The sequence below is a fragment of the Marmota marmota genome, unplaced genomic scaffold (genome assembly GCF_001458135.2).
Source record: "Marmota marmota marmota unplaced genomic scaffold, marMar, whole genome shotgun sequence".
NCBI classification, from domain to species: Eukaryota; Metazoa; Chordata; class Mammalia; order Rodentia; family Sciuridae; genus Marmota; species Marmota marmota.
This window is the reverse complement of record NW_025999842.1, coordinates 20,895,362-20,908,284: the sequence shown is the minus strand read 5'-3', so window position 1 is coordinate 20,908,284 and position 12,923 is coordinate 20,895,362. Positions and strand designations below refer to the sequence as shown.

Below are 12,923 nucleotides of genomic sequence, written 5' to 3'. Positions count from 1 at the left end.
GAAATGTTTTTATTTCATTGTCAATTCTGAAGCTTAATTTTGCCGGGTATTGTGTTTTTGGTGGCATCCATTTTGTTTCAGAGTTTGGCCTATATTATTACAAAACTTCCTATCTTTGAGAGCCTGCATTGTGATTTTTCCTTAAATTTGACCTGTTATTTTTCTCAGATAGCCTTTAAAGGTTTATCCTAATTATGTTAGGCATTTTCTTTTTTTTTTTTTGATATTTTAATTGTATTCTTTAATATTTTTTGCTGATTCAAAATGACTGTTTAATAAGGTCAGAGGAAGTTCTATTCTAATGTGTTATTGCACCAATAAAAATCTATAATTCTTTAACTTTTTAAAAATTTTTTATTTATTTTTATTTGTTTTAATTAGTTACACATGACAGTACAATGACCTTGTCATACCATACATTTGAATCAGATGGGATATAATGTCTCATTTTTCTGAGTATACAGGTTGCAGAATCACATTGGTCATGCATTCACATATATACACACAGTAATAATAGACATTTTCATGATAATATGCTGTTGTGAGTCTGTTTTAAATTTGTATATTTGGGATCCTGTCAGCCTCCTATATTTTATTTTCCATTTGTTTCCTGAGGTTTGGAAATTTTTCTGATTTTATTTCATTGAAAATATTGTGTATTCCTTTGGTTTTATCTCTGAGCCTTCATCTATCCTAGTATATCTTAAGTTTGGTCTTTTTGTGTTATCCCATGTTTCTTAGAATTTCTGTTCATGGTCTCTTAACATCTTTTGTCTGTATTCAGCTGTATTTTCAAGGTTATATATTTTCTCTTCATTGTCTAAAACACTATTTTCCAAGTGTTCTAGTCTGCTAGTGATATTTTCCATTGAATTTTTAATTTGTTTTATTGATTCTTTTATTTTAGAATTTCTGCTTGACTGTTTGATTTCTTTTTTCAGAATCTCCTCTATCACTTTATTGAAGTGATCTCTCACTTCCTATATTTTCTCTCTGACATCTTTTCTTCTATCTTTCTATACCGCACAGATGAGTTTAACTGTGAACATTTCTTCCACTGTGTTGTATATGGATTCTGTTATTGAATTATGTTGGTTTGTTAGTGCAGTTTGTTCCCTTGCTTTTTCATGTTGTTTGTGTGCCTACCTACTGAAAGATAGGAATCTGAGGCTGTAGAGTTTCTACCCTGTGGACTTATACTTTCTCTGAAGCTTTCCAGTGTTTCATAGTTTTGGGGGAGACAAATAATAACAACAACCCATTCAAACAATATACAGCTTTAAACCAAATAGTTCCTGCTACAACTTCTTCTGTGTTCATTGGCACAATGAACAGAAATGATGTGATCAGTTATTGCCCACAGGAAAAAAAGTACATTTGCAAAAGGTTTCACAATTTCAAAAATGGGGAGAATTTTTTTTTTTTTTTTTTGTGGGTTGTTCAAAACATTACAAATTTCTTGACATATCATATTCCACACTTTGATTCAAGTGGGTTATGAACTCCCACCTTCACCCCATACACAGATTGCAGAATCACATCAGTTACACATCCATTGATTTACATATTGCCATACTAGTGTCTGTTGTGCTCCGCTGCCTTTCCCATCCTCCACCCTTAAATGGGGAGAATTTTAAAAACTGAGAGAACAGAAGAGATATAGGATGTGAAGATTATGAGGGAGCAGGAGAGAAAATATACATAAAAAATTAAGCCAGGTATAGTGGTGCACGTCTGTAATCCCAGTGGTTTGGGAGGCTGCGGCAGAAGGATCGTGAGTTCAAAGTCAGCCTCAGCAATTTAGTCAGGTGCTAAGCAACTCAATGAGACCCTGTTTCTGAATAAAATACAAAAAAGGATTGGGGATGTGGCTCAGTGGTTAAGTGCCCCTTAGTTCAATTTCTGGTACATAAAAGAAAAAATAAAATAAAAAAATAAATAATAGAATGTAAAATAAAACTGAAATATAGTAATCAAATATCGTAGCCCTCAAAAGACTGAGCCATTAATGATAACTGCCTTCAAAAAATTATAGAAGTCATAAAAAGAGACAAATATGTAAAAGTGTCCATTAGTCATTCATTCACAATTAATCAGAGAAATGAAGAAGAAGAAACAAAAGGTTCTCAATGAAAATATAAAGAATTGTTTAAGTTGGAGTTGAAAATTTCTTGGCTTCCCTTCTCAGCAATGTTAGGTGGAATGGGCTGGTGTATGATGTCTGCTCCTCCCTCGGGGTGTAGTTGCCAGAGTGAGAGAGGAGATCTTGTAGGCACAGCTCCTGGAGGTGGGATTTAGGCCTGGGTAGTCTCTTTGTTCTTCATTGAGTCTGAAGATTTTAAATCAGCTCTCCTCTAGGACCCAGCAATTGCCTGTCCATGCTGGGAAACCCTGGGTTCCACTCTTGAAGGGAGGAACAAATCATTTATCTCTTTTGTTACCTACAAACTCGGATTCAGTCTCCAAACTCAAATCACTCCTATCCCCACCAGGCTGAGCTTGTCCCTCCCAGCTGGTCCTGCAATAGGCAGGACTGGAGGGGGTTGGGGGTGGGATTGTCAGTTGTGTTTCAATGACCTGTACTCTCCCATGAAAACCCCTTTTTGCATCTGACCTCCTGGTTATTTAGGCACTTTCTATGTTGTGTGGTGCGGGTTCTCCAAGCCTGTACTTTGAACCCAGCTTAAATTTGCCAGAAGTCAGTCCCCACAGCTGCTCCCCTCCGCCCATGGGCCCATGGTGCAGCTACAAAAATGGCTCCTTTCTCTGTCTGTGGACAGCCAAGATAGTCATGGTTCCTGTCCTGCACAAGGATAGTATACAGCATGGCGTTGTCTTTGATCTCTGATCTCTGCATACCCAAATGTGCCACAGGCCTCCTAAGAATGTGGGTTCCTTATCCCTCCACTTTGCTTACAGGAGGACTACTGTGGAGGTGCAAGCAGTGTTGCTGGGGATTTCCTCCTTATTTTCTTATATCCAACTTCCTGAGTCTCTGATCTGCTTTGAAAGTGCAGTATTAACTCCCTGTAAAATCCCCCCCCCTTTTCCCCCCACCCACCTTGCTGAAAAGTTGCCTATCTGATTTCTTGATTTCATGCTAGGGAGCAGCCAGGAAAACAACCTCCTCTATTTTGCCATTTTGTGCAGGGGCAGGTTTTCTTTTTTAACTATGTGTCAAGAAAGCTTAAAGCTTTTGAGTTTTATACTCAATCACAGATACTGTATTAGCTTATTCTTTCTCCTTTAAAAAAAAACAAAAACAGTTTTCTAGCCCCCATTTGACTGTAAGTTTCTGTTAATCCATTTAAAAACCAATAACAAATCATTGGTTTTTTTTTTTTTTTAATCTCTTTTTCATTATTCTAACTTTGTTAGATTGTAGGAAATGGAAGAGAATGTAGAAAAATGCAGGAAAATGTATGCTTTCACTTGATGGTACACTGTCATCACACTGTAAGTAGTGTAAACCTTGGGCTTGAAACAGAGGCAGTGGCAGTTGGCACGGGTCCCTTCTATTGTGGGGTGTCCAGCACCTTACCAGGGAATTCTTGCCTGCTCAGAGGGATAAGCCTCCTGAGAAATTAAAGTCTGGAATAATTAACGAAGAAAAAGAGTCAGAAGGATAGTTTTAAAGATGGAGTCCTGATAGGTTCAGTCCATAGAGGAGCTGGAGCTAGACAAAAAGAAAATGGCTCCCATGGTTTATTTAAAGGTGTACATCAAAGGCAGAGATAAGGTTTCAAGGGTGGAGTCTTGCTTTCTGACCTCTTGCAAACAGCAGTTGATTGGCATCTTGGAAAATCATACCCATTTCAGAGGGGCTGTGTTACTACAGCAGGTCACCCTACTCTTGTGCTGTGTGGGACATGGCAGAGCTGAATAGAAATTCACAATGTCTCTGGGCAGTCAACCAGAGGAAATGTCCACTGTAAGTTCCCAGACACAGTTTTATATTTTGGATACTGATATGTGTAATTATCCTGTTCACTAGGTATAATGTGCAACACAGTCCACACACAGCCCGCGGAGGCTCTCAACACCTTCAACTGTAGATGACTTTTGCATTTCATGATATTGTATGAAATATTTTGGAGCACATTTCTCTTGCTTTTCCTCCTAAAAGTATAAATCTCTAAAATTCTGGTTAGCTTTTTTTTTTTTTAACTAATCATAGACACATACCTTAGAACATTTATTAAATTAGTCAAAACTTCCATCAGGAAGCTTTCTTTGGATTATGCTAAATTGTAATTTGATGGTATATATGTCCTGCCTTCGTTCTTTTCTTATGTTCAGTAAAATTATTCAAATAACAAAAATAATGGATCAATAAGGAACCACAAAAACATCTATTTCCTTAAGTTGCCTTCAATTTCATTAGCTTTTTTCCTGCCGTAATTTGTAAAGTTTGAGACTCCTCCCATTTTCTGTTTCTCTTTCCCAAAGGTAGACCCAAATTTTTGACTGATTGTTCTTGGGATAAATATATTGTTTTTGAATAAAGTCATTTAAGAAGAGTTTTCTGGGTTCTTTTCCCACTTTCACAGAGTATGTAAACTCAAGGAAATCTGTTCTCTATAAACTATATCCTGATTGTATAGATTAAAAGTCACCAAAGGACATGTTGCTACAAGTTAATTACCCCTCAGTGGCAACCTTACTTTTTGAATGTCAACAGGAAGCTTTGCAAGTTGGGAGATGCCTGCTCTATGAAACTTGAATGGAATAAAATCCTGGGGTATTATAACCCAGCAGTTAGAATTGTGAAGGCAAGTCTTTGTGGGTTGTACACACAGAAATGTAAACAATTTTGTAGTTTCCTTAGTTATATCTAATTAATTCAGTTTTAGGGTAACCACATGTTTTAGTCAGCTTTGCTTCACTGTGACCAAAAGACCTGATAAGAACAATTTAGAGGAGGAAATTTTATTTTGGCTTATGAGTTCAAAGGTTCAATTCGTAGTCTGCTAACTCCATAACTCTAGGCATACATCGAGGTACAACATCATGGTTCGCAGGATATGGCAACCTGGAAACAGAGAGTGAGCCCTACTCACCAGGGAAGAAACCCAAAAGGTACCTCCCCAGTGACCTCTCTCCTTTAGCCATACACTACCTGCTTAAACGTGTCATTCAGTTAATCCATATCAGTGGATTAATGAACTGATTAGGTACACTTCTCATAATCTGTTTCACCTCTGAACTTTCTTGCATTTACATGAGCTTTTGGGGAATGCTTCATACCTAAAGCATAACACTGAGCATTATGTTCTTTACTACCATATACTAATGAGGCTAGACTTCACTATGCATTATCTGGCATTGTGGCTAAGTGTTTTTAAGCAACAAAAAGAACAACAAAGAATTATATTCCAGATGCAAACCCACATAGTCTAGAAAGTACCAAATGTTCAGTTTTAAGGGAGTTTTCTCTCTCCTTACCACAGCATTCCATGCTCTGTTTCTTCAAAATTTTCGGATTTTCATATTGAATTACATTTTATTTAATGTTACGTATGAAATTTTACCTAAAAATAATGTCATAGTTTTTTTTTAATATCCAAATTTCATTTTAAATGCAGTTCTTTAGTTTTTAGTTTTTAAAAACCTGTGCTTTGCAAACAAATATGTACTGTTATTACTTTCAAAATTGAGTATTTTTCAATTAGTTTTTATATTTTCATTTCATAATTGAAGGCTGCCAACTTTGAAATAACTATAACTAGGTCTTTGAGAGGACTTTGTGCTTTACATGTGTGATTGTACACTTATGCATGTGAATTGGTAGGAGAATAAAGAACATAAGAGAACCAGAAATGGAAGTAGTTGGAACTGATTTGTTGTAGTACTCTCAAGGGGCAGGTATAATCTGCAGTCTGTCAGATTTCATTATAGGAGCTGTTTATATCAATCAGAACTGACATTTGTATCTCAGAGGTTAGTAAAACTGTAATTATATGTACGTTTCCAGACTCTAAACCACGTGACATTTTAGATTTAGTCTTTAAATTAATTCGTTCATATAATTTATATGCTTATTCATTGAATAGGTATGTGATTGTGTTTTAAAAAAGGGAGATGGACTTCTAAATCTTGCAATCTGTTGCCTGGTCTACACCTACAGTGTGAGAATATAATTGGTAATGATTCCAATTATTTTTACAACAGAAGATATACTGAATGTTGCTCTTTAGCATAGTTAATAGGTCCCTTTCATTTTTTCCAACCAAATGTACCATATTTCATCAGTTGTAAGATACATTTTGAAAATAGTTTTGGTGGTAGAATTTTGCCTTCTTAGTGGCACATAAAATAATAGTATAGTAGTAATGTACTCTGGAATTTTAGTGGCTGTAATCTGTATTTTATCATTCTGCTTTAAAAAGGACATTTATGTGTTTAGTTTATAAGACTTTTTTTCCAATTTTCTAAGATTTAAGTACCAAAAATTTTAAATTTTGAAATAGTTTCAAATATTATAAAGGCAAGAAATTATACTTTTAACCTTTTAAATTTCTTGTATGTCTTTTGATTTAAAAATTTAAATCTTTTATTTATAACTATGTGCCTCAATCAAACAAAATACTGATAGTCAAAATAATTCTTTAAATAACTGTTTAATAATATTCCTTCTCCCCACTTTTGTTCCATTGACTCATTTTTTCTTTTCTTTTTAATCTCCCTCCCTTTATTTTGAATTAGCTTCTTCATATCAGAGAAGACACTTGACCTTTGACTAAAAGAGAGATAAAGAAAGGAGAAAATAGGAGGAAAGATCAGACAGAGAAAAATTCTTTTCCCTCAGAACCATTTTTCTTTCTCCTCCAAACATTATTTTGCTTGCTTTCTTATCATTCTGGCTCAGCTCTTTATCAAGCCTCTCTGGTAGCACAAATCACTTTTTTTTTTCATCTTATTATGTTCAGTAAGCATTTGTAGGAGAAAATATGAATGCAAATATATTTAAGAACAATGTAATTTCTGGTAAACTCAAAAGCTTGGCTGGTAGGAACCGATCATCTGCCTGTAATTGCTAGCTGGTTGATATAGTGACAGCTCTTTTACCTCTGGAGTGTTTACATTTTCTCAAGGAGCATTAGACTAGTTAAGCCTATTAATATGTTGAGAGAGAAAGGAACAGAATGTAAAATACACACTCAAAACTCATTCCTTTCACAGGAATTATTTGTCAAGAAGCTTTATGATCTTTGTGATTGCTCTCATAATTCTTACTTCAAAATTCAAACAATTCTATTTAGGACAAGTCTGTGAATACCTGGATTCATGCATGACATTTTTCATTCGATGAAACACTTCCTCTCTGGTGTGTTTTGATAAAGGGTTTGCTGTAGTGTCCAATTATTGGGTTATGCAAAAAAATTATTAAAAAACTCAGATTAAAATTCATGTTTTTCTCTTCTCTTTCCCTCCTGAAGAAGGAATATATTTAACCTTTGGAAAAGAACAATTGAACAGTTATGAAACATTCATGGAAAACTGAGTATTGTAATTTTACTATATAAGTATGTAAGGAAAGTTTTTAATAATAATGTTTAGGTGAAATATCTGATGAATTAATTCTATCAAGTCTTAGGTTCTTTGGTTTTTCTGTCAAATTGATGCTCATTTTAAAATTGAATATACCAACTTTTTATCATAATGGTGGTAAGTAAATATCTTTAGGATGCCGTTTTCCCAGTGGACAAGCTAAAATTGTAACTGTTTCAAATAATGATTTTTACACTGCTGAGGAACTAATAAGTATATGTACTGAGAGAAATTTAAGTTGACAGTAAAAATATTGACAGTTAACCTATGGCCTAAAACCAAGAGCAGATGGAAATCTCTTGCATGATTTTCAATTCATTAAGCAATGTAACACTTTATTTTCTAGAAATTTTAGTTCAGGGAATGAGAGTGGTGACACAGTGAGATAAATGAACCCACTTCTTAATGTGATGAAAGTATAGAAAACAAAATACTAGAAAGAATTTTTAAGATTTGGTAGTATATTTGATGTTTGAAATTTTTGATATCACAATTTAATTGGTACATTATTATCTATGAAATTCAGTTAATTATAAGAAAATACTAACACAGTGTTCCAAATTTGAGGTGAGATAGATAGCCAAGCTTCGTATTTATTATTATCATTTAATAATTCATTTAATAGTTTACTTCATAGCCTTCTTAATATTTCCTACTAATAAAATGGCTTCTTTATTTTATATTTTCATGTGCCGCTAATTTCTAGTTTTGGAGAATTTCTACTTTTTTAACAGATGGGCATATTTCTCAAGGGCATTTATTTTTTATTAGTTCATTTTAGTTATGCATAACAACGGGGGTCATTTTGACATAACTAAATAAGCATGGAGTATAATTTCCCCAGTTTAGTTCCATGTACTTCTCTTTTACCTGACCTCTTCCCTTCCCCATTTCCTTTCCTCTACTCATCTTCCTTCTATAATTTATACCTTTTTAAATTAGTGCACTATGGATATACATTAAAGGTGAAGTTCACTGTAGTATATTCATATTTGTACATAGGAAAGTTTGAGCAGACTCATACCACTGTTCCTTTCCCTGTCCCTCCTCCCATCCCTCATTCCCTTCCTCTAGTCTACTGACCTTGCTGCTAAATTCATGAGATCCCCTTTCCCCTTTTCTTCCTTTCTCTTATTTTGATCTAGCTTCTACATATGAGAGAAAACATTCATTTTAATCAAGGACTTTTAATAAAAAGGATTGTTAGTAGGTTATTTCTTTTTTTTTTTTTTTTAATTTTTTATTGTGGGTTGTTCAAAACATTACAAATTTCTTGACATATCATATTCCACACTTTAATTCAAGTGGGTTATGAACTCCCACCTTCACCCCATACACAGATTGCAGAATCACATCAGTTACACATCCATTGATTTACAAATTGCCATCCTAGTGTCTGTTGTGCTCCGCTGCCTTTCCCATCCTCCACCCTCCCCCCTCCCCACCTCTCCCCTCCCCTCCCCTCCTCTCTCTCTACCCCCTCCACTGTATAACCCTGAGGGTCTCCTTCCATTACCATGCAATTTCCCTTCTCTCTCCCTTTCCCTCCCACCTCTCATCCCTGTTAAATGTTAATCTTCTTCTCCTGCTCTTCGTCCCTACTCTGTTCTTAGTTACTCTCCTTATATCAAAGAAGACATTTGGCATTTGTTTTTTAGGGATTGGCTAGCTTCACTTAGCATAATCTGCTCTAATGCCATCCATTTCCCTGTAAATTCTATGATTTTGTCATTTTTTAATGCAGAGTAATACTCCATTGTGTATAAATGCCACATTTTTTTTATCCATTCGTCTATTGAAGGGCATCTAGGTTGGTTCCACAGTCTTGCTATTGTGAATTGTGCTGCTATGAACATCGATGTAGCAGTGTCCCTGTAGCATGCTCTTTTTAGGTCTTTAGGGAATAGACCAAGAAGGGGAATAGCTGGGTCAAATGGTGGCTCCATTCCCAGCTTTCCAAGAAATCTCCATACTGCTTTCCAAATTGGCTGCACCAATTTGCAGTCCCACCAGCAATGTACAAGTGTACCCTTTTCCCCACATCCTCGCCAGCACTTGTTGTTGTTTGACTTCATAATGGCTGCCAATCTTACTGGAGTGAGATGGTATCTTAGGGTGGTTTTGATTTGCATTTCTCTGACTGCTAGAGATGGTGAGCATTTTTTCATGTACTTGTTGATTGATTGTATGTCCTCCTCTGAGAAGTGTCTGTTCAGGTCCTTGGCCCATTTGTTGATTGGGTTGTTTGTTCTCTTATTGTCTAATTTTTTGAGTTCTTTGTATACTCTGGATATTAGGGCTCTATCTGAAGTGTGAGGAGTAAAGATTTGTTCCCAGGGTGTAGGCTCCCTATTTACCTCTCTTATTGTTTCTTTTGCTGAGAAAAAACTTTTTAGTTTGAGTAAGTCCCATTTGTTGATTCTAGTTATTAACTTTTGTGCTATGGGTGTCCTATTGAGGAATTTGGAGCCCGACCCCACAGTATGTAGATCGTAGCCAACTTTAACATATCTTGTGTTGTTTTGGTTTTGTCAATATTCACAGAAGTTCTGTTTAATTTATTGTAGCGTGATAAAAAATATTAATTAATGGCCAGTAAATGTTTTATATGTTTGAGATCTCAAAATTCATTTTAGGTCTGTTTATACCTAATTCTAGTAGCATATTTTTCTGTAAAAATTTGTAGTCTCATCATTGCCATTTTAAATTTACTAAGTTAGCCAAGTCACTTAGATTTGTAGTACTTCACACTTTAAATATGCATTGTTTAATCTACTTCGTTGTGCTTGCTACTTATTGTTCTGTAGAATGTTACCTGCTAAATTTTGCAGTTGACAGTTCATTAAAAAATGATAGCAATGATATTGCTAGTTCAGCAGGATTGTGTATTTGTTAAGAATTTATTCATTCCTGATCTAAAAAACTAAGATTATCATCTCCACAGTGACTTCAAGACAGACAAACTAATATCAAAATGAAATAAATAAATAAATTGTTGAGGACTATGATTTGGCCCCCATTCCAGTTTACCATATAAAGCACAATTTAGTTGTTGATTATAATCAGTCACTATAGTTTGATTTACTGGTTAAGAACAACTTTTTTTTTATTATTATTATTTCTTACATACATCACAATAGAGGAGTGCATTACATTCATAATTTTTTTTGCATTGCAATTCTTAATACACCTTTATACCACAATTTATCAAATCTCTGTTTGTATATAAGGTATGTTGACACCAAATTCACATCTTCATACATGAATTTTGTATAATGATGACCAACTTCTTGAACTATCCTTGCTATTCCCATCCTCCCTCCCACCCCTATTCCCTATCTAGAGGTAATCTTCCTCCCTTGGTCTCCATCCCAACCCCATTTTGAATCACCCCCCCTTATATCAGAGAAGACATTTGACATTTGTTTTTTGGGGATTGGCTAACTTCGCTTAGCATAATCTTCTCTAATGCCATCCATTTCCCTGCAAATGCCATGATCTTATTGTTTTTTATTGCTGAGTAATATTCCATTGTGTATAAATGCCACATTTTTTTTTATCCATTCGTCCACTGAAGGACATCTAGGTTGGCTCCACAGTTTAGCTATTGTAAATTGTGCTGCTATAAACATTGATGTGGCTGTGTCCCTATAGTATGCTGTTTTTAGGTCCTTTGGGTATAGTCCGAGAAGAGGAATAATAGCTGGATCAAATGGTGGTTCCATTCCCAGTTTTCCAAGGAATCTCCATACTGCTTTCCAAATTGGCTGCACCAATTTGCAGTCCCACCAGCATCCTCGCTAGCACTTGTTGTTGTTTGTCTTCATAATGGCTGCCACTCTTACTGGAGGTTGTTATTTGTCTTCATAAAGGCTGCCACTCTTACTGGAGACTCTGCATCTAATAGAAGAAAAAGTAGGTCCTAATCTCCATCACGTGGGGCTAGGCCCCAGCTTCCTTAATAAGATGCCTATAGTAAAATAATTAAAACCAAGAATCAACAAATGGGATGGATTCAAACTAAAAAGTTGTTTCTCAGCAAAAGATATAATATGTGAGGTGAATAGGGAGCCTACATCCTGGGAACAAATTTTTACCCCTCACACATCAGATAGAGCTCTAATCTCTAGGGTATATAAAGAGCTCAAAAAGATAAGCACCCCCCCCCCAAAAAAAAAAAACCCAACAAATAATCCAATCAATAAATGGGCCAAGGACCTGAACAGACATTTCTCAGAAGAGGATATACAATCAGTCAACAAACATACGAAAAAATGCTCATCATCTCTAGCAATCAGAGAACTGCAAATTAAAACTACTCTAAGATACAACTTTGGTTTTTATTGGTTATCTCATGCATTTTTTGAACCATCTGTTGATGGACTATTTCCTAATCCATTTCCACAGTAGATACTAAATTCTGATTTTTTTGTTCTGCCACTCTGCTTTTAGAGGATCCAAACAACTCACTATGCAAAAAGTAAATAGATTTATAATTCCAGCTTCATGCTAAATGGTCTGCTTTTATGAAGTTTACATAAAAACCCTGAGCCTACTTATTGCATCAAAATTCCTTATCTCCAGAGACCCACTGTTGGGGTTGCTATGTGTATTTGTTACCCTTCACCAAATGTGTGTTTTTAGTGTAAGTGGTGTATATACCAGTTGCTATTAAAGGGAAGTATTTGAAAACTGAGTTTCAATGGTAGTTTCTTCTAAATTGGAATAGGCTTAGTACTGATGAGCATTCTTTTAATCTCCTTTTCAGGCTGCTTTTACTCCTGGACCTTTTTCAAATAAAAATGCATATCAATATATGTTACTTTAAAAAAAAATTATTTTTATTTTACATTACAAATTGTGTGTATGTGTGTGTGTAATTTGTACATTTTACACTACGCTTACTCACCTTCAGAGCTTTAAATAATTGCTTAAAATTATAGCTTAAGGAAAAAATTTCTTGAATTTACTGTTGTTTTTAGTAAATTAAATGTTATTTTGGGGTATTTTAAACACATTTTATTATATATGAGTAAAAGTGGCCACAAAAATATTTATTTTTGAATGATACAAATGAAACTTAAATAATGTATTTGACTTTTCCACTATTTTTGCTTGTCTTTTCTTTTGTTATAGATGCTTGTTACCACACCAGAAAAATGGGATGTAGTGACAAGAAAGAGTGTTGGGGATGTTGCTCTTTCCCAAATTGTAAAACTCCTTATTCTTGATGAAGTTCATTTGCTGCATGAAGATAGAGGACCAGTATTAGAAAGCATAGTTGCACGTACTTTACGGCAGGTAAGAGAAAGTTATTTGTAAGTTTATTTTGAGAGAACCAGTAAGTTTTTAATCCTAAAATATAGAATTCA

The 12,923-nt window shown here is 34.9% G+C and overlaps 1 protein-coding gene across 10 annotated transcripts in view; it reads left to right on the top strand.

The window, feature by feature from the left end:
• The window catches only part of Ascc3 (activating signal cointegrator 1 complex subunit 3), a 355,403-nt gene that overhangs the window by 118,800 nt on the left and 223,680 nt on the right, over positions 1-12,923 (top strand). For all 10 annotated transcript variants that reach the window (XR_007351808.1, XM_048814551.1, XM_048814518.1 and 7 more), the window contains one exon: positions 12,688-12,852. Coding sequence is in view for 9 of the 10 variants with exons in the window: in XM_048814551.1 (XP_048670508.1) it covers positions 12,688-12,852 (165 nt within the window). In the remaining variant the exon portion in view is untranslated. The remainder of the gene's footprint in view (positions 1-12,687; positions 12,853-12,923) is intronic.